Source organism: Pristis pectinata, chromosome 5, assembly GCF_009764475.1.
Source record: "Pristis pectinata isolate sPriPec2 chromosome 5, sPriPec2.1.pri, whole genome shotgun sequence".
In the NCBI taxonomy this organism is placed as follows: Eukaryota; Metazoa; Chordata; class Chondrichthyes; order Rhinopristiformes; family Pristidae; genus Pristis; species Pristis pectinata.
Window position 1 is genome coordinate 45,663,920 of NC_067409.1, and position 22,180 is coordinate 45,686,099.

The window sequence follows — 22,180 nt, forward strand, 5'->3', positions numbered from 1 at the left end:
TCATATAATACAGAGGGGTCTATCTCCCTAATATTAAGAGCAGTTTCATTTACTGTCTCACAAACTAGTAGTCCAAGATTTTATAATATAAAGATGAGGCATACATCATTTTTCCAGCTCTCTACATTACAACTTAAAATAAAAAGTCTTTAGAAAGCATTCTGCAGCTTCTCTCGGGTGTAAAATATTGTTTTCCTATTAACAGCAGTGGGTGTAGTCTGTGCAAGCCAAAAATAAAAGCTAAACACTATCTTTCAATGCAGCATATTCAAAATAACATACTTTGGTGGAGAGTTGGTATCCAAAATCACCAAGATCCTTTATTTTCTCTTTTGTAATAGATCTAACACAGCTGTCATTATCAGTTTCTCTCTTAATGCACGGATCTTGTGGTAAATTATTTCAGGTGATCCTCTCGTTTGAGCCTTATTGCAAAAACAATTGTGTCCATAATTTCACACTAAGTCAAGATCCAAGGAAAAGAACCACCAACACTGTATCAGGGAAGCAAAAAATTGTCAAAGGTACCCCTCCCACGTATCAAGAACAAAAAAATGCCTAACAGTTTGGCTTGATAAAGGCAGCTGTGGGAGCTTGCATTGGACATCAATGAAAATTTTCCAGTATGTTAGAGGATGATATTCTGATAACTGAGAGAGGCTTTTGTGGATACTGGATGACAAAATGTTGTAGGTCACCAGAAAAATCTTTCACATTATCCACTATTTCATTTTCTTTGTTTATCCATTGCTTCATTTAGTGTTATAGAGTTAGATTCATACAGCATGGAAACAGGCCATTTGGCCCATAATGTCCGTGCTGACCAGGGGGCACCCACCTTTATTAATCCAGCACTTGACCCTTGGCTTCTATGCCTAGGCGATTCAAGTGCTCACTTAGACACTTCTTAAATGCTGTCAGCGATTCTGCTTCCACCACTCTCTCAGGCCTTACCCTTTTCCTATGTCCTCTAGTTTTATCTACCTCTGATATGGGAAAAAGTTTCTTGCAGTCTACCCTATCAGTGATGTCCCCTCTTAATCTCCTCCACTCCAAGGAAAACAAACCTAGCCTCTCCAGTCTCCCTCCCATAACTGGAGGACTTCAAACCAGGCAACATCCTGGTGAACCTCCTCTGCACCCTCTCCAGCGCCATTACATAATTCCTACAGAGTGGTGACCAGATCTGCATGCAGTACTCCAGCTGAGGTATGACTTATGTTTTTTAAAGTTGGGAGCATAACTTTCACCTCATTCTTCTTTCTCATTAGTGATTCTTTATTCCTCCACATCTTTTCTCATTATATTGGTTATCACATGTACACAACTGTAAAGTTTTAATCGCCACAATTGATCTTAAAAGGAAATGTGTTTATGTTCTTGTCCCTTTTCTTGATGCAACATTAATCATTTTTTTCCTCCCTAACCAGATTTTCATCTGTTTGCCTACTTCCACCTACACTGACAATAATTATTTTGTCCTTTCCTGTGCAACAAGGCTCAGGCAAGCTGCCATCTTAACAAATAGCATAAAAGATCTCTGTGGCATTTTTTATATAACATCTCTATCTTTCTCTGGTAGAATTCCATCTTCTACACTATCCTCTTTGCCTTTTAAAAAGGTTTCAATGGAAGTGAAAAAAAAATCAGGCAGTTTCCATAACTTGCACCCAAAAGGCAATTTAATTTTTACACCTGGATGGATAGTTAAAATTCTACCCTATTTATACCACTTGTGCTGGTCCTCTGTGAAAGTTTAACACTTATACTAAATTTCTATTTGTACTAAATATTTTTGTTGCAGTCATTATCCATTTAAAATACCCTGTTGATTTAAAAAGGATGCACATTGGAGTCTGCAACAGTGAAGTTTTGCACAGGAACAATCACTATCATCTACATAATAATTCACATTTTAATTTGGAGTCGATAAAGTTAATTTCAGAAAGTTTTTGGCACAGAACTGAGAAAAAAATCTTCTGTGATTAATGAATTGTTTAATCACCAGGAAAATAAACGGCATGGTCTTTAATGGAATAACAATTAATAAAAGTTCTTTAAAAATAGTTTATGCTTTAATTTTATTTTACTTATGTAATGGATATCTGTATTTCTGTTTAGATTAAGAATGACTAAAGTTACTTAAATCTGCATTAATAATCATTTTTAAGGCCAGTTCTTCATAGCAAACTTGCACCAAAAGATACATGAGCATTCCTAGGTACAAAATCATTATATTAGACTTTTCATGCATCTTTCCAAACAAGCCACTGAAATGAATTACTGTCTATAAAGTTAGTACACTGTGAGGGATTTAGGCAAAACGATGAGATTCACAAACATATGTCATCTTCATGGCAAACTATGCCATGGAAGAATTAATAATGTGCATGGTAATACTATTAATTAATTAACAGATTAAAAATAGAAGAATATGTCTGGAGTGTTGAAGAAACCATTTTGAAAGGCCCTCATTAGTATACCTCTTAGCAGTTGTGTGACAGAATAATACAATGCCTCCATTACCTTAGTTTTCTTTTGAAGTAGGAAGGGGCTAAGGAATATCACAAACTATGTAAACTTTTTAATTTAGCTTGTTCCAGGGATTACCAACAAAGGCAAAACAGCATTTAAAATTTTGATCTCAGAATTCCTGGATGATGGAAGCTGATTGTCAGGGTGTGGCTGACACATCAAGACCATCATTTATTATCCAACCCTCGCTGCTCTAGAGAAAGTGACAGTCGGCTGCCTTCTCGAAATGCTGCAGCACTTTGATACATCAGTGCGGCTCACGAGGCTATTACAAGAATCAAATAGAGTTCAGCAGTGTGGACTGCAGTCACATGTTGGTCAGCAGAAATATTCATGGATCAACTGAGTTTATCTGATAGTCATGGGCATTAGTTTTATACTCTGAAACTGCAATGTTTGGATTTGAACTGGTGTACTTTGGATTGTGAATCCAGGTATCTAGACTGGTCTAAATATCACCACAATACCTCTGGAGCAAGTAAAATCCAAAGAATGAGTAAAGGAATCACATGCAGTTTATTCTGCAGTAAATACCACAAGAATATTGAAGACAAGACAGAAAATGAGAATGATGCTATGAAGATATCTGCACCAAAGGCAACAACTGGAGACCCCCCAGTAAAGCAAACCAGAAAGAGATTAAAGCTTGTATCATATACAATTTCCCTGATTAATGCACAAATGAATTCCACACGGAATTACTGAAAATCTCTGAAAATTCAGCCCATCTTCTGCATTTTCTTCTCCACATGGTTCTTTTTAATATTAAATCCCAAGAACAGGGTAAGGAAATTAATATTTTTTGCTTCCCCCTCACTCCTAAAATAAAAACAAGGGAACAGAGATCAAGCATTGACTTTTACATACCACCCCCCAGTGTATGTGGGCAGCAGGACATTTGGTTGGGGGGGGGGGATAACGGGGGAAGTTGATGAGCATGTGAGAGGAAATAGATTACATAGAAAATCAACAGGGGAATGGGATTACTCTGAGAGGCGACATAGACTCGATGGGCTCAATTACCTCCTTCTATGTCAAAAGAAAATCTGAGAAATGAGAAAAACATTTCATGTAATTTTCACAGGCATCTCAGTGAATTTATGAGCTGTTCTTCAACAAATGATTGTGAGAAAGATCTTCTTAATGACTACCTCACATTCGTACCCTTTGTACCTTTCCTTTTGACAAATAGAAATAATGTGTTACTACTTGTCAAAATGCAGCAATTTGAAAGACACGAGGACAACTACCAGGTTCATTCTTAATTTAACAAGGTCGTGATTTATCTTCCTAACTTCTCATATCTGGTCACATCCAAATAAACCTCAATATTTTTTTAAAATTTGTTCATTGTTCAGGATCTCGAGAATTCAACTCCTTGTTTCATGGGCTGCGATGAGAAATGGAGATGTATGGTCTGATGAAATCCAAACCGGACATCAATGAGCAGGTTATTGGCAAGTTGGTACTGCTTGACAACACTGCTGATGATATCTTCAATCATTTGCTGATGAATAACAGTAACTGATTGGGCAGTAATTAGCTGGATTGGATTTATCCTGCTTTTTGAGAGTGGAATTTACCCAAGTAATTTTCTACCTTGTCACATAGTTGTCAGTGTTGTAACTATACTATATGAACTTTTCCAGAGGTAGAACTAGTTCTGGAGTGCAAGTTTTCAGAACCACAGCTGCTGTTGTCATCTTTCCCATACCCTTTGTTATATTCTGTGCTCAGCTGTTTCTTGACGTTACGTGAAGGGAATTGAACTGGCTGGCTGCTGTAATGGGAATATGCCATCGCTATTTGGTGTTAAATTCAATGGCATAAATTTGATGTAGTCAGAGTCATGCACCACTGAAACAGGCTCATCAATCCACCAACTCTGCACTGACCTGTAAGCACCCATTTTACTCTCATCCAGTTTATTCTCCCCATCAACACGCTTCAGATTCTACCTCTCATTTATACAGTTTGGGCAATTTACAGTTGCCAATTAACCTACCAACCCACTTGACTTTGGGAGGAAACCAGAGCACCTGGAGGAAACCAATGGAGTCACAGGGAAAATATGAAAACTCTACACAGACAGGACCAGAGATCAGCTTTGAACCCAGATCATAAAAGCTGAAAAGCAGCAGCATTACTAGCTACACCACTGAGCCACCCTCAGATTGGTCTGGATTTTCATGTGCTTGCTTGCTTGAATCACTGGAAGTTACCCATATAAATGCCTGCAAGTTTTTGGACTAAGTCCTATTTCCGTAGCAGAGCTCTTCTGGTGATTTGCTACCTGTGTTCCGGTGCTGAACCCCACATGGAGTTCAACAGTGTCCCAGAACCTTATTAGAATCTGCATTTCAATTCTGGGCCAGGATAATCTATTCAGTTGAAAGGCAACTTTATGCCAACATGCAAAAAAAGCAAGAATGAGTAAGTTACCAATTATTTGCATTTGCTTTAATGTTTTCAATAATGTAAAAGTGACTTAAGTACATTTAAGTGATCTTCCTTTTATTTTTTCAATATCTTTGCAATCCTTACTTTTTATTTATTTCATTCTTAGTTTAATATTTTTCTCAGTTTCAGAAACACTCATAAGCATTGACAACTTTGGCAGACAGCAAAATTGGGGGCATGGTTTTGGCACTTAAAGGTTTCTGAAGGAGTTTCAAGGAAGGGGCTATTTCTATCATTTCTAAAATTCTTTCATATATATGGCAGAATAAAAACCCAAGGTTAAGTAAGAAATAGTTACAAAAATTAAAAAAGGATGGTGGTATGGCTTTGCCTAACTTTAGATTCTACTATTGGGTAATTAATATTAGATATTTAATTTTCTGGGCATAAGATTTAGATGTAATTCAATGTCCTCGATGGGTGTATCTTGAGTATGAGTCCGTGCAAGGATTTTCATTAGCTTCTATTTTAGGAGCCTTCTCCCTTTTGCACTTCCTAAATTGAGTAAACAAATGATTAACCCAATAGTTAAACATACAATACGAATATGGTTTCAATTTCGTAAATTTTTTGGATTGAATAACTTCATTTTATCAAGTCCTAACCAATCCAATTTTTTCTTTCAACCATCCAGAATTGATTTAGCTTTTTCTTTATGGAAAATGAAGGGAATAACATGCTTTTGTGATTTATTCATTGATAACTAATTTTTGTCTTTTGAACAGCTGTCTAATAAATACAATTTGCCTAGATCACATCTTTTTTCCATATTTACAGATTAGAAATTTTTAAAAGTTATTTTATCTACTTTTCTGATACCATATAAAATTGAAATTATGGAAAAAAATTTAGGTTTTAATCCTTATTAGAAGGGCTTGCTAGCAATAATTTATGATCTGATTATGAAAATACGTCTAGAGACACTTGATAAAATTAAGAATGAATGGGAAAGAGAACTCCAGATACTTTTACCTATAGAGGCATGGAAAAATATTCTCCAATGAATTAATACATCTTCAATGTGTGCTAGACACTCTTTGATACAGTTTAAGGTGGTTCACAGGACCCATATGTTGAAGGACAAGTTAGCCCATTTTTATCACCATATAAATCTTATATATGACAGATGTAATTCGGAGGTGGCCTCCTTGACATATACGTTTTGGTCCTGCCCTCTTTCGGAAAAATATTGGAAAGACATTTTTAATATTATTTCAACTGTATTGAATATTGATTTACAACCCCATCCTATTACTGCAATTTTTGGGTTACCAATGTTGGATTCTGGCCATTTATCCGCTTCTGCTTGTCGTATGATTGTTTTTGTTACATTAATGGCCAAGAGATCCATTCTATTTAAATGGAAGGATCCTATACCTCCTACCACATTTCAATGGTTTTCTCAAACTATAACATGTTTAAACTTAGAAAAAATTAGGAGAGGTACTGTTGATCCTTTGCTTAAATTTGAGGAAGTTTGGAGTCCATTTATTCAGTATTTCCATATGATATAAGCAGACCTTTCTCAAATCCCTTTCAATAACCTTTGAATATAGAGGAACGGAGCTAACAACATAATAACGTCTTTTTTAACTGAAGAAATATCTGTCCAGTTTTTCTTTTAAAGTTTTTGGTTTGCTTTTGTTTATTTTTTTTTATTTGGGGGTTCTCTTTTCATATAGTTAAATTTCTTTTCAAATTTTTTTTGTATCATGTTCACTTAGTAAGAGATTGGGAGGTTCAGATTATATATTTTACTCCCTGTGAGGGTATATATTAATTGTTATTATTGTTATCCTGATCCCTTCGCACCATGTGTGTAATCATTAATGTTTGTATATTAATTTGAAATTAATTTGAAATTCAATAAAAAGATTGAAAAAGAAAGAAATGTCTCAGTTACATAGTTTGGGACCTACACATCACACTGGCATTTGCTACTTGGTTCCTAGATGCTCTCAATTAGCAGGATCAACCGCACTGGCGTGGAACAGATAAATCCATGGCAAAGGGTAATGTGAGCAGTTCAAAATTTAACCAAATATTTTCTTGAGGTTAATGACTTTTTTTTTAAAGCAATGAAGTTGAGCTTTTGGTTAAAACTGAAAATTCTCTAAGGCAATTTGGTCAGAGTCCTTTGAAGCAACTCTAAAAATTGGATGTCTGCAAATTACCTTCAATCCTTGTTCCTTTATTTTCTGAAGTAGTATCTGTAAACATTTTGTGAAGTCGGTGAGGTCCTGATCCATTGTATCAATGATCTCACACTCCTAGAAAAACAAAAGATTATAGATGGCAAAGAAATAGATACAACGCATGGCATATTTTACAGCCAGGATCAAATACAATAATGGGTACCTCTGTGAACTGGTAATATCCAAGAATTAATGTGGTAATTTATTGCTCACGCGTGTCAGGAACACAGCATAGTCACTTATCCACCATGTAAAGAATATACTTAAATTGACCATGGGCTACATTTATTACCTTTGAATGACTGATTATGCACCAAAATTGGCAAAGATATGATGTAATCATACTTGGATTAAGTTCAAATCCACAGTAAGACCAAGAGAGGGAAACGAGAATGGGGAGGAAGGGGGAAACAGCAGTCTACAGCTTCACTTTAACTTACCCGCAAGGGTCCTCACAAATCTAATCATAGAACAACAAAGGAGTATGGACCCCAATCTTAATTCCAGGTCGGCTGTGAGTGAGTATGCAATGAGGATGGAAACCTACTCACTGGCTTAGAAATAAGGTCCAAGTTTCTTCAGTTCCTGCATCTTAATTAAATCCTTGCAGCCAATTTCTCAACTGCTTTAGATGGGAAATTGGCAAAATGTCATGGAAAACTATGTAGCATGTGTTCTGCCTGTTGAGAGCTGGTAAACAGTGGATCAGTTGCCCAGATTTCCTGTAAAGATTAAAATGGGGAAGGAGGAAATGGGGACGATGAAGCCTAAATTTTCCTTGTAGCCTCTGGAACAGTAATCCTACTTTACTTTGGATTATTAAAATAAAAAACAAAACCTTGCATATTGGCCTTCTTTTGTTCTACACCAGATTGAGCCAAAAGGAAATTCGCTTCAAATTTCCATACAGGTCATCATATTAAAATTGCAGTCAGGACCCACTACTTCATTGGGATACAATATCTCTTATGTTGTCCAGAGCAGATTGTTGGAGCTAAAAGATGCAAACTTCTTCCTGTGCCATAAGTAATTATGTTTGCAAAAGTAGAGAGAGAATGGGTAAACAAATCCAAGAGAGAGCAAATGGAAGCAAATTGATAAGAGGCAAGATGCTGGGACAAATATGGAGTACATCATCCAAACACAGAGATTAAGTAAGGATAAAATAGAGACCATATGAGACATTAGAAGGGTTTTTTTCTTAGACATTCTCAAGACAGTCCTTTCAGATTACAATTAAAATGCAAAGCTGTGAAGCATTAACCGCATGGAGAACTGATAAGAGCTTTATTCAGACAAGCATAAATTTCAAAGCTGTTGATAGGCCTGAGGATTGTAGCTGCACAACTGATAGATCAAAAAAAAGGTATAAATATTTCAATCCAAGAATCAGAGAGAAACTATACAAAAACAGGCCCCTCGGCTCATCAAGTCTGTGCTGACCATACAGGTCATCACAAACTGGAGTCTGTGCCGACCATAAACCCACCTTCCCATCAACTCCCACCAGATTCCACCACTCATCTACACACTAGGTGTAATCTGCAGTGGTAAATTAACCTACCAACCTTCATATCTTTGGGATGCGGGAGGAAACCGGAGCACCTGGGGGAAACCCATGCAGTCACAGTGAGAACGTGCAAGATCCACACAGACAGCACCAGAGGTCAGGATTGAACCTGAGTCGCTGGAGCTGTGAGGCAGTGGCTCTAAGAGCTGTGCCACTGCGCAATTGTAATGTATCATATCCCTCGACCACTACTGAGAAGAGCAAGAGAACTTTCCTCAGTTATCTTTTTAATATTTATCCCTCAGTAGGCATCCTTAAAATCTGGTCATTATGACATTAATATTTGAGTGGAGGACTTCTCGAAATGCGGACATGAGACAGCAAATAAAGGTCATGGTAATTAAGTATCATTAAGAAGCATCCAGATGAATACTTGAACTACCAAGGCATAGAAGGCCAAGGACTAAATGGAGAACACACACCAGTCCTCATTAAGGGGACAGCAGTGGAAAGGGTGAGCAGCTTCAAGTTCCTGGGCATCAACATTTCAGAGGATCTATCCTGGGCCCAACACACTGATGCAATCATGAAGGCGGCCTGCCAGTGGCTCTAGTTTGTTAGGAGTTTGAGGAGATTTGGAATGTCACCAAAGACTCTTGCAAATTTCTATAGATGTACGGTGGATAGCATTCTGACTGGTTGCATCACTGCCTGGTATGGAGTCTCCAATATACAGGATCGCAAGAGGCTGCATAGGGTTATAGCCAGCTCCATCACAGGCACAATTCTCCCCACCATCAAGGAAATCTTCAAGAGACAGCATCCATTACTAAGGACCCTCAGCATCTGGGACAAAGCCTTTTCTCGTTACTACCATCAGGGAGGAAGTACAGGAGCTGAAGACCCACACTCAGTGATTTAGGAACAGCTTTTTCCCTCTGCCATCAGATTCATGAATGGTCCAAGAACCCATGAACACACTTACATTATTCCTTTTTTTGCACTACTTATATATTTTGTAATTTATAGTAATTTTATGTCTTTGCACTGTACTGCTGCTGCAAAACAACAAATTTTGGGACATACAAGTCACTGATAATAAACCTGATTCTGATAGATGGGATTAGTATAGATGAGTACTTGATGGTCAGCATGGACATGGTGGGCTGAAGGGCCTGTTTCTGTGTCTAACTCCATGACTCTATGAAGCACATCTAAGTACACAGCAGCCAGCTCTTTGGTCTAATTTGGTTTGTAACTTTACGCTTTCCTGTATCATGATTCTGCTTTGTTTAACCAATGGGTTCTGCCATTAGCATGTTATGCGAATTAATAAATTCTGAACTTTGGCAAATTGGTAAGTTGGTTGATTATTGTCACATGTACCGAGGTAGTGAAAAAATGGTCTTGCACACCGTTCATACAGATCAATTCATTACACGGTGCATTGAGGTAGTACAAGGTAAAACAATAACAGAATGCAGAATGAAGTGTAACAGCTATGGAGGAAGTGCAGTGCAGGTAGACAGTAAGGTGCGAGGTCATAGCAAGGTAGATTGTGAGGCCAAGAGTCCATCTTATCGTACTAGGGAACTGTTCACTAGTCTTATAACAGTGGGATAGAAGCTGTCCTCAAGCCTGGTAGAATGTGCTTTCAGGCTTTTATATCTTCTGCCCAATGGGAGAGGGAAGAAGAGAGATTGTCTGGGGTGTGTGGGGGGGTCTTTGATTATCTGGCCGCTTTACGGAGGCAACAAGAAGTGTAGACAGAGTCCATGAAGGGGCTGGCTTCTGTGATGCGCTGGGCTGTGTCCACAACTCCCTGCAGTTTCTTGCGGTCATGGGCAGAGCAGTTGCCATACCAAGCCGTGATACATTCAGATAGGATGCTTTCTGTGGTGCATCGATAAAAATTGGTGAGGGTCAAAGGGGGCATGCTAAATTTCTTTAGCCTCCTGAGGAAGTAGAGGCGCTGGCGAGCTTTCTTGACCGTGGTAAGTTGGTTGGCACTTCAACTCACTTTAAAACCTAACAGCATCAAGAGTATCAACATCCAGGCAAGGGGTGATTAACATTTACACTGCACAGGGGCCACGCAATAATCACCTCCAACTAGAGTCTAACCACATCCTCTCAACATTAAAAGGCATTACGAATGCTAAATTCTCCATCATTAACATCCCAAGATTTCAGTTCATTTGCAGCTTAAACCCTCAACCACTGCTCTTGTCACCTAAAGACTCAACTATCATAATGCTCTCCTAGTCATCCGCCCTTGTTTCACTCTGCAAATTTGAGGTCATCCAAAACTGATGCCCATGAACTGATTCCACTCCCTCATTTAATCTTGTACCTGCTGACCTACTTTGGCTCCAAGTAAAATACTGCCTCTATTTCTCATACTGGTTTTCAATTCCCATCACAGCCTTGTCTTTCCCTATTTCTATAATCTCTGTCAGCCATCTAACCCTGAGGTATCTGAGCTCATTCATTGTCTTTTGAGCACTGATGTTAGCTATTTCAGAAGGACTGCCTGTGTCTTCAGTTGCCAGTATCATGGCCTTATTTACCTTTTCCAGCTTACAACTTATTTTTCTCCCTTTGAGGTGCCACTCAAATTCACCCCCTAAGAAAAAGTTATAGATATTAGCCCTAATAACTCTTTAGAGATGCAAGAGACTGCAGATGCTGTAATCTGGAGCAAGAAAAAACAAACTGCTCTATGAACTCAGCAGGTCAGGCAGCATCTGTGCAGGCAGAGAGACAAACAACTTTTTGGATCGAGAACCTGCATTTAATGTCTCTTTATGTGGCTTGGTGACAAAGTTTCTTGTTGCAAAAACCTTACTGTAGTGAATCACCACTGATCGAAAACTTAACTGGACCAGCCACAAAAATTCCAAGCAAAAAGAACAGGTCACAGATTTGGTTGTCTGTGGCCAGCGATTTATCCCTTAACCCCTGGTAGTATTCCCAGATCTTCAAGACTGTTTGGGAGAATATTCTTCAATTGTCTGGATAAAATGCAAGAAGTTTGACCATCCAAGACAAAGCATTCCAATTTATTGGCACCCATAGACCACTTAAACACACCTTCTCTCCACTACTGCTGCTTTTTCTAATCAACATATTGCAGCAATTCACCTAAGCTTTGACAGAACCTCTCAAACCTGCAACCTCAATAGCCTAAAGCATCCTCGTCTACAAGATCACCTTCACGTTATACGATACAGATTTGGAAATACATCACTGTGTTTATTCATTTTCCACTGATTCAAAATCTTGGAATTCCTTACTTTAGAACATAGTGGAAATACTTCCCCCTCACAGAATGCAGTGGTTTAAGATGTCTATTATATCCTTCCAAGTGGAATCAAGAATGGGGGCTAAATGCAGATGACATCTTTGTATGAATAATAAAGAAACACTGAAATTTTTAAGGTAAGCTGTAAATGTGCTAAATATAGCAACTTTTTAATGATATGACACAGTGGGAGTTGACATTTCCATAGATGTGACTCACTGTTTCAACAAAAGACATTTTTAATGGGTAGAGCTTGGCCAAAATTATGTGTTACAACCATAATTTGGATTTATATTTATTAATATTTATTGTGCCAAAACTTCATGCAGGTAGAAACTAAGGAGATCTATGAATGTCACAATGAAATATAGATCTGGAATTTCCCATCACATTCCTCTGCTGTAATTTCTCATGGTAACAATCAGTTTCTTTCCTGACTGCTACTGTTGAAAAAGTACTCGTATTTGCTACATAAAAGAGGTAGAGACAGAAATAACTCCAATTATAGAGGAATGGAAGAACTGAAGTTTACAGAATCAGCTGCAGGTTTGTTGGATGTTGGATGACAATTTTTGCTGTTATTATCTGATTGTGTCATTTGGTGCACGGGGCTATGCGTGCCAGAGACTTGAAACTCAGTACCCCGGTCTTTGAAGCCAGAAGAGACAGCTATCACCTTCATAGAGTACAAGGGTTGGAAGGTCATTTTTGCAGCTCTACAAAACAATGGTTAGACCGCTCTCAGAGTATTGTATACGGTTCTAGTTGCTACAATACAGGACAGACAATAGACTGAGTGCAGAAAAGAATAACCAGGATACTGCCTGGAATGGAGGGCTGTAGTTGTAAGAAGAGATTGGATAGGCTGCGTATAGTCTCACTGGGACCTAAGAGGCTGAGGGGTCACGTTATACAGGTTTATAAAAATATGAGGGGCATAAATAGGATAGTCAAACTCTTTTTCCAAGGGCGGGGAATCTGGAACTGGAAGGCACAGGTTTAACGTGAGAGGGGAGAAATTTAAAGGGGATGTGAGGGTCAAGTTTTCCCACACAGAGGGTGGTGAACATTTGGAACAAGTCGCCAGAGGAGGTGGTAGAGGCAGATACTATTACAACATTTAAAAGGCGTTTGGACGGGTACTTGGATAGGAAAGGCATTGAGGGATATAGGCCTATGCGGTCAAATGGGATTAGTGTAGATAGGCACCATGGTTGATATTGATGAGGTGGGCTGAAAGGGCCCATTTCTGTGCTGTATGATTCTATAATTCTATCAGGTCAGATCTACAGGCTTTAACTGTAATAATGCGAGCTTCATCTGTTGATGTTCAACAGAAGGAATTCTGCCACAGATGTTTCTAGAACTGTCACGTGTCCCAAAAGGGAATGGAGATATGTGGATCTATCATCCAATGTCCTGCAGCCGGGAGACTCCTCAACCTGAAATGGGGTTTGCTAATAAGCCCCAACATCAGCATCAATTCTAGATTCTGTCTACCCTCAAGGCTTTTTGAAAGGCAGAATTTAGGAGATTCAGATTACCAACCATTCTGCAAATAAGTTATGTACTCAATCTCACCTTTGCAGCAAGCCACGTTTTCTTTTATGTGCGTCACAAGGTGGTTCTGCTCTGTTCGTTGCTCAACGCACTGAGCTCTAGTTCAATTACATCTTGCCTCCTGTGACTGGCCTGAAGCCAGAGAGGGAGAATATGAATTGTGTAGTGCTGCTTGGTCAAAGTGCCAACATTGCATGTTTTCTTGAATAAGGGGGAAAGAAAGCAAGATGTTACTATCGTTTCTTACAAGGAGAACAGAAGCTATAATAGTTATTTTCACGATGATTAAAAATAGAAGAGGAGAGGTATATGATAATCTCCACCGGCACATCATTCTACTTCTCCGTTCCTTTGGCATCCCATTCCAGGTCTTTTCACAGAATACAAGAGACCCATGATGAGGAATGAATCATAGAACCATAGAACAGTACAGCACAATACAGGCCCTTCAGCCCACCATGTTGTGCCGAACTCTAAACCTCGCCTAAGACTATCTAACCCCTTCCTCCCACATGTTATCTAGCAATCTCTTGAATTTGACCAATGTACCTGCCTCCACCACTGCCCCAGGCAGCACATTCCATGCACCAACCACTCTCTGGGTGAAAAACCTCCCTCTGATATCTCACTTGAACTTCCCACCCATTACTTTAAAGCCATGCCCTTTTGTAATGAGCATTGGTGCCCTGGGAAAGAGGCATGGGCTGTCTACTCTATCTATTCCTCTTAATATTTTGTTCACCTCTATCATGTCTCCTCTCATCCTCTTTCTCTCCAAAGAGTAAAGCTCCAGCTCCCTTAGTCTCTCCTTATAACGCATACTCTCCAAACCAGGCAGCATCCTGGTAAATCTCCTCTGCACCCTTTCCAACGCTTCCACATCCTTCCTATAATGAGGCGACCAGAACTGGACACAGTACTCTAAGTGTGGTCTAATCAGAGTTTTGTAGAGCTGCATCATTACCTCGCGGCTTTTAAACTCGATCCCACGACTTACGAATGCTAACATCCCATAAGCTTTCTTAACCACCCTATCCACCTGTGAGGCAACTTTCAGTGATCTGTGGATATGAACCCCAAGATCCCTCTGCTCCTCCGCACTACTCAGAATCCTGCCATTAACTTTGTACTCCGCCTTGGAATTTGTCCTTCCTAAGTGTACCACCTCACACTTCTACAGATTGAACTCCATCTGCCACTTCTCAGCCCAGCTCTGCATCCTATCAATGTCCCTCTGCAATCTTCGACAGTCCTCCACACTATCCACACCACCACTGACCTTTGTGTCGTCTGCAAACTTGCCAATCCACCCTTCCACCCCCTCATCCAAGTCATTAATAAAAATCATGAAAAGCAGAGGTCCCAGAACAGATCCTTGTGGGACACCACTAGTCACAGCCCTCCAATCTGAATGCACTCCCTCCACCACAACCCTCTGCTTTCTACAGGCAAGCCAATTCTGAATCCACACGGCCAAGCCTCCCTGGATCCCTTGGCCTCTGACCTTCTGAAGAAGCCTACCATGTGGAACCTTGTCAAACACCTTATTAAAATCCATGTAGACCACATCTACTGCACTACCCTCATCAATCTTCCTGGTCACCTCCTCAAAGAACCCTATCAGGCTTGTGAGACACGATCTGCCCTTCACAAAGCCATGCTGGCTGTCCCTAATCAGTCCATGATTCTCTAAATGCTCACAGATCCTATCTCTTAGAATCCTTTCTAACAGCTTGCCCACCACAGACGTAAGGCTTACTGGTCTATAATTCCCTGGACTATCCTTACTTTCTTTTTTGAATAAATGGGACAATGTTTGCCACCCTCCAATCCTCCAGTACCAACGAGGACTCAAAGATCCTAGCCAACGGTTCAGCAATCTCCTCCCTCGCCTCGCGTAGTAGCCTGGGGAATATTCCGTCAAGCCCCGGGGACTTATCTGTCTTAATATTTTCTAACAGCTCCAACACATCCTCTCTCTTGATATCTACATGCTCCAGAACATTAACCTTACCAACACTGTCCTCTGTGTCATCAAGGCCCCTCTCCTCGGTGAATACTGAAGAAAAGTATTCATTGAGAACCTCACCCACTTCCACTGCTTCCAAGCACATCTTCCCACCTTTGTCTCTAATCGGTCCTACCTTCATCATCCTTCTGCTCTTCATGGAAGTGAAGAGAGCCTTGGGATTTTCCTTAACTCTACTCGCCAAGGCTTTCTCATGTCCCCTTCTTGCTCTCCTCAGCCCCTTCTTAAGTTCCTTCCTTGCTGCTCTATATTCCTGATGAGCCCTATCTGATCCTTGCTGCCTACACCTTATGTATGCTGCCCTCTTCCTTGTAAATAGATGTTCCACCTCTCTTGTCACCCATGGTTCCTTCACCCTGCCATTCTTTCTCTGCCTCACCGGGACAAATTTATCCCTAACATCCTGCAAGTGATCCCTGAACAACGACTATATCTCCATAGTACATTTCTCTTCAAAAATGTCATCCCAATTTACACTTGCAAGTTCTAGCCTTACAGCATCATAATTTGCCCTTCTCTAATTAAATATCTTCCTGTCCTCTTTGCTCCTATCCTTGTCCATGACAATGCTCAAGGTTAGGGAGCAGTGGTCACAGTCCCCCAAATGCTCACCCAACGAGAGATCTGTCACCTGACCCGGTTCGTTACCTAATACTAGATCTAATATGGCATTCCCTCTAGTTGGCCTGTCAATGTACTGTGACAGGAATCCGTCCTGGACACACTTTACAAACTCTGCCCTGTCTAAACCTTTGGTACTAAGCAGGTGCCAATCAATATTTGGGAAGTTGAAGTCTCCCATGATAACAACCCTGTTATTCTTACACCTTTCCAAAATCTGCCTCCCAATCTGCTCCTCAGTATCCCTGCTGCTACCAGGGGGCCTATAGAATACTTCCAGTAGAGTAACTGCTCCTTTCTTGTTCCTAACTTCCTCCCATACTGACTCTAGAGAGGATCCTTCTACATTATGCCCCCTTTCTGCAGCTGTAACAGTGTCCCTTGACCAGTAACGCCACCCTCTTCTCCCCTCTTCCCTAACCTTTTTAAAACACTGAAATCCAGAAATATTCAGTATCCATTCCTGCCCTGGTGACAGCCAAGTCTCTGCAAGAGCCACAGTATCATAGTTCCAGGTATTTATCCAAGCTCTCAGTTCATCACCCTTATTCCTGATACTTCTTGCATTTAAGTAAATGCACTTTAGCCCATCCACCTTACTACTTTTATACCCTATACTCCGCTTCTCCTTCCTCAAATCCTCTCTATATGTTAGATCTGGCTTTACTCCATGCACTTCTTCCACTGACCTACCCCTCCAGTTCCCATTCCCCTCGCAAACTAGTTTAAACCCTCCTGAACCACACTAGCAAACCTGCCTGCAAGGATATTGGTCCCCCTCGAGTTCAGGTGTAACCCATCCATTCTGTATAGGTCCCACCTTCCCTAAAAGAGATCCCAATGATCCAAAAATCTAAAACCTTGCACCCTGCACCAACTCCTCAGCCATCATCTGCCATCTTCTCCTATTCTTACCTTCACTATCACGTGGCACTGGCAGCAATCCTGAGATGGCTACCCTTGAGGTCCTGTTCTTCAGCCTTCTGCCTTCTTCCTCCTAACTAGTTGTTCCACCTCTCTTGTCACCCATGGTTCCTTCACACTGCCATTCCCTCTCTGCTGCCACCTGTTGCAAGGCTATATAGATCTACCAGCAAAGCTTTGTAAAAGGCAAAATAAAAACAAGATACGCTGGAAACACGTCTATGAGTCGTCAGCCTGAAGCATTAATTATGTCTCTCTTTCCACAGATGCTGGCAGACCTGCTAAGCATTTTCTGGTTTTAATTCAGATTTCCAGCGACTGCAGTGCTTTGATTTCCATTTACTTTGTAAAAGGCAAGTTGAGTTCAGGAAGGAAAAAATACATTATGATAAAAGTGGAAATAAGAGTCTGGGCCAATAATCTGGGATCATGAATAAAAATTCTACTCTGCTAGATTGAAAATTTGAATTTGATATGTTTCTCAAGAAAAGCTAGGAATGTACAGCTGGTATCACTAAAAGTCTTTGACCTGAAATATTAACTGTTTGTCTTTCCACAGATACAGCCTGACCTGAGTGTTTCCTGAATTTCCTGTTTTAATTTAGGTAGAGTAACATTTGATTTTCATTCCAAATTACTTTCATGATAGTCAAGAATTTGAAAATGAACATATAAGCAACAAGACTGAGAATCATGTGACATAACAGTTAGCACCTGGCTAAAATGAGACCTTATAGTTCATAGTTTGGCAGAGATTTTCTCAATGGCACATGTGCTAAACATGTAATGTTTCAATTTGTGGTCCTGTCCAAGCTTTCACCTTGTGGGGTCCATCACTGTGTCTTTCAACCCGATGAAATCCCATCCTTGGGCCCTCCACTTTGGGAATTGTATTGTTGGGTTTAATAAGTTTAACTTGACCTATAAAGTGGCACCCTGTGTTTTTCCAACACTATCAGATGAATTTATCATGAGTACAATACATACCATAATTTGTGAATAAAATATTAAAAATGATGAGGAACTATTTGATTGAACTTGTTTAAATTCTGCTGACAGGAATGTAATATTTTGGGTGAACTGGTACAGCATCAACTGTTCATTGACTTAAGGAAAGGGAGTGGTGTACATGCACCTGTCTACATCAACGATGCTGAGGTCAAGAGGATGGACAGCTTCAAGATCCTAGGAGTGAACATTGTCAATAGCCTGTCCTGGTCCAACCACGTAAACACTACAGCCAAGAAAGCTCATCAGCACCTCTGCTTCCTCAGGAGGCTAAAGAAATTTGGCATGTCCCCTTTGACATTCACCAACTTATAGAAAGCATCCTATCTGGATGCATCATGGCTTGGTATGGCAACTGCTCTGGCCAGGACTGCAAGAAACTGCAGAGAGTTGTGGACACAGCCCAGCATGTCACGGAAACCAGCCTCCTCTCCATAGACTCTGTCTAGACCTCTCGCTGCCTTGGTGAAGCAGCTCGCATAGTCAAAGACCCCACCCACCTGGGCCATTCTCTCTTCTCTCCTCTCCCATCAGGCAGTAGATACAGAAGCCTGAGGGCACATACCACTAGGCTCAAGGACAGCTTCTATCCCACTGTGATAACAGTCTATTGAACGATTCCCTTATACGTTGAGATGGACTCTTGACCTCACAATCTACCTTGTTGTGACCTTGCACCTTGTTGTCTACCTGCAATGCACTTCTCTGTAGCTGTGACACTTTACTCTGTTATTGTTTTGTTTTTACCTGTACTACCTTAATGCACTCTGTACTAACTCAATGTATCTGCACTCTGTAATGAATTGATCTGTACGAACGGTATGCAAGACAAGTTTTTTTTTACTGTACCTCGGTACAAACGACAATAATAAACCAATACCAACTGTTCAAAAGTGCTTTTCCCAACTTACATCTATAATTTTTCTTGAATTGATCATCCATCATTACAAGGGTAGATTTTCAGTTAATTAATATATATGACACAGTAATCAATGCCAATCCTTAACAGCAGCTGTTCTTTCTCTTGGTGAGCTGCTGTATAGCTGTGTATTCATGATGAATTATATTCATGACCATATATTTTGAACAGCAATTCAAAATAAGCAGTGGCATTAGCATTAACTTGTAACTTATAGATGGCCATTATAGATAGACGTACGGGTTAGGAAGTTGTGGACATGCTATGTTGGCACCGGAGGCGTGGCGACACTTGCGGGCTGCCCCCAGGACACTACGCAAAAGATGCATTTCACTGTGTGTTTCGATGTTCATGTGTCTAGTAAAGATATCTTACACTCTGACCACCAAGGCAATTTTTCATCCTATTGGCTAGCTCAGCCTGGATGGGATGTGATCTAACCTTCCGGACCAGCCTACCATGCGGGACCTTGTCACAGGCCTTGCTAAATTCCACGCAGTCAACGTCTACCACCCTGCCCTCATCAGTCCTCTTGGTCACATCTTCAAACAAAAAACTCAGTCAAATTCACGATTTCGCACAGGCAAAGCCATGCTGACTATCCCTAAACAATCCTTGCCTTTTCAAATGCACGTAGATTCCCTGTCTCAGAATTCCCTCCAGCAACTCTCCCACTGGATACTAAGGGAATTGATGGATGTGAGGACAGTGCAGGGAAATGCCCTTCAGTTAGAACATCAGTTGTGAACTTAATGAATGGTGGAGCAGGCCAATGGCCTATTCCTGCTCCCATTTATGTTCTTATGACACCTTTTACCTTGGCTTTGTAGAACTCTTTTACTTCTGGTTTAATCGAATCAAAATCCCCACTGATGAAGTTAGGCAGAAATCTAAACAATAGAACAGAGAAGCAATCATTTAGCATGGGCAAATTTTCACACAAAAAAGAAATATAAAAAGGTAAATCTATAGTATACTGCAATTCATCATTTTTTTCTCTGCACCATTCAAGAAATCCAAAATACGACCCATCTGTTAAACAATTAATGTAAAATTTCCTTCAAACATTGAAGGTGAAGTTACACAACCAAAATATTCTACGAAATTTACCAAGGAATAAAAGTTTCACTTTTTTTTTCCCTGATGTAGACGGGAGTCATCAACTGTAATTTTAAACGTGTAGCGGCTGCTACCGCGATATGAAAGCAAGACACTAGTCAGTGGACTGCAGAACAAAAACTGATTTATCTTCCCCACCTTGCGCGGGCCTTTTAAGAGGAACGGTTCCCGCCCACCGAATGGAAATGACGTATGCACTACATCATCAAACTTTTCCCACGCGCGAGTTCTCCCCGTCGCTCGGGGAAGACGAATGCCCAATGCCATCTTGGGCCTCGCCGCTCCGACAACGCGTGACCCGACCGCCGAGCCGGTTCACTTGCTCGGATGGTGAGTCGCTACAAATGGAAAATAATGTGCCTCTTAACTTTAGTATGAAGCAGGGAAATGCTTCCTCACCAAAAGTTACATGGTAAATTTTTAGAATTTTAAGTTGCCGACACTCGTACAATTTAAAAGAGCTTTTAAAATGGACATGTCATCTGGAGTAGTTCAATAGTCATCTTGAGTAGTTCAATACATATGGTTTATTACAATAAGAAACCCATTGTTTTACCTTACTACATGTGGGTGATAAATGCCCACAGAATTTTTCAAGAGAAGTTTGGCACAAATAAAGCTCACACAAAACCAATCACATATTATTTTTCCCCAAAGGCATGTCAGGAAACAGCATTTATTACCATCAATTCTCGAAACTGGGTAAGAACAAGGACGTACTCATAATCCTCTAAATAATAACTCTGACAAAATACTCTAATAATGGAGGTTGAAGATTAGGGTTAATGTTTGAAAAAGACAAACTTACATTTACACAATGCCTTTCACATTCCTTTCAGGATATTCTGAAGTACTTTACAGTCAATGAATTACATTTGGAACTGTAGTTTCTTTTGAAAAACACATTAATGAGATTTAAGCATCACAGCAAAGGCAGTATTTATTGCTCTTCCTAATTATGTGGCCTATTAGGACATTGCAGAGGACAGCAAGCAGTGAATCACAGTGCTGCAGGTCTGAAGTCAGATATAGCCAGACCAGTCCGGAAGGCAAACCTCCTGTTCACTCACTGCTCCCATCTCTTCCTGCATCAACACTACTCCAAAACCAGTTCTTCTCTTGTTCTGATGCCATTCTCTCCAACTTTCTCTTTCTTTAATCATTTAATCAATTCTTCTGGTCCAGGTAGGCCAACTTGCTTTTCAGCATGGAGTTCCAGGATTTAGAACCAGTGGTAATAAAGGAACTGGATGTTTATTTTGAAGTCAGGATGCGATGCGACTTGGAGGGGAATCTACGGGTGGGATGACAGTTCATGCACCTGCCACCCTTGCCCAACTTGGGGTGAAAGTCATAGATTTGGGAGGTGTTGTTGAGTAATCCATGCAAAAATATAAGATAAAGGAGGAAGAGCAAGCAATTTGGCACCTTGTACCTACTCCATCATTCAATAAGATCATGTCAATCTTTTACCTCAGCACTACTTTCCTTCACTGATCCCATGTCCCTTGTTTCTCTTAATATCTAACAATTTATCAATAATATACTCAGCGACTAAGCTTTTGCAGCCCTCTTGAGGTAGAGAATTCCAGAGCTCCATTATCCCTTAGGTGATGAAGTTTCTTCTATCCTGTGCTCTGAATGAATGACCCTTGATTTTGAGACTGTGACCCATGGTTTCTGATGTCCCAGCCTGGGGAAACATTATCCCTGCAATATATTATCAAGCCCCATAAGAAATTTTTTACGTTTCAAAGAAACCATCTCTACACTCCAGAGTTTAGAAGAATGAAAGCTCAATATGCTTAATGTTTCCTGATAAAACAAAGTCACTATGCCATTAAACCACAAGCATTTTGTAGATACAGCACACTGCAGTGTAAGAGTGGTGGATGGGGTGCCAATCAAGTGAGATGCTTTGTCTTAGGTTGTGTTCAGCTCTAAGTCCTGTGGAAGCCACACTCACTCAGGTAAGTGAGTGGTACGCTGTCACACT

At 40.2% G+C, this 22,180-nt stretch overlaps 1 protein-coding gene across 12 annotated transcripts in view; it reads right to left on the reverse strand.

Moving 5' to 3' along the window:
- tpk1 (thiamin pyrophosphokinase 1) overlaps positions 1 to 22,180 on the reverse strand; it is a 254,012-nt gene that overhangs the window by 143,272 nt on the left and 88,560 nt on the right. For 11 of the 12 annotated variants that reach the window (XM_052016641.1, XM_052016649.1, XM_052016650.1 and 8 more), the window contains 2 exons: positions 19,883 to 19,955; positions 7,170 to 7,265 (listed from right to left, as the gene is read on the reverse strand). In XM_052016641.1, coding sequence (XP_051872601.1) covers positions 7,170 to 7,265; positions 19,883 to 19,955 — 169 coding nt within the window. Of the gene's footprint in view, positions 1 to 7,169; positions 7,266 to 13,585; positions 13,683 to 19,882; positions 19,956 to 22,180 lie in introns of those variants that run through there. The other variant, XM_052016653.1, reaches the window with a different exon arrangement.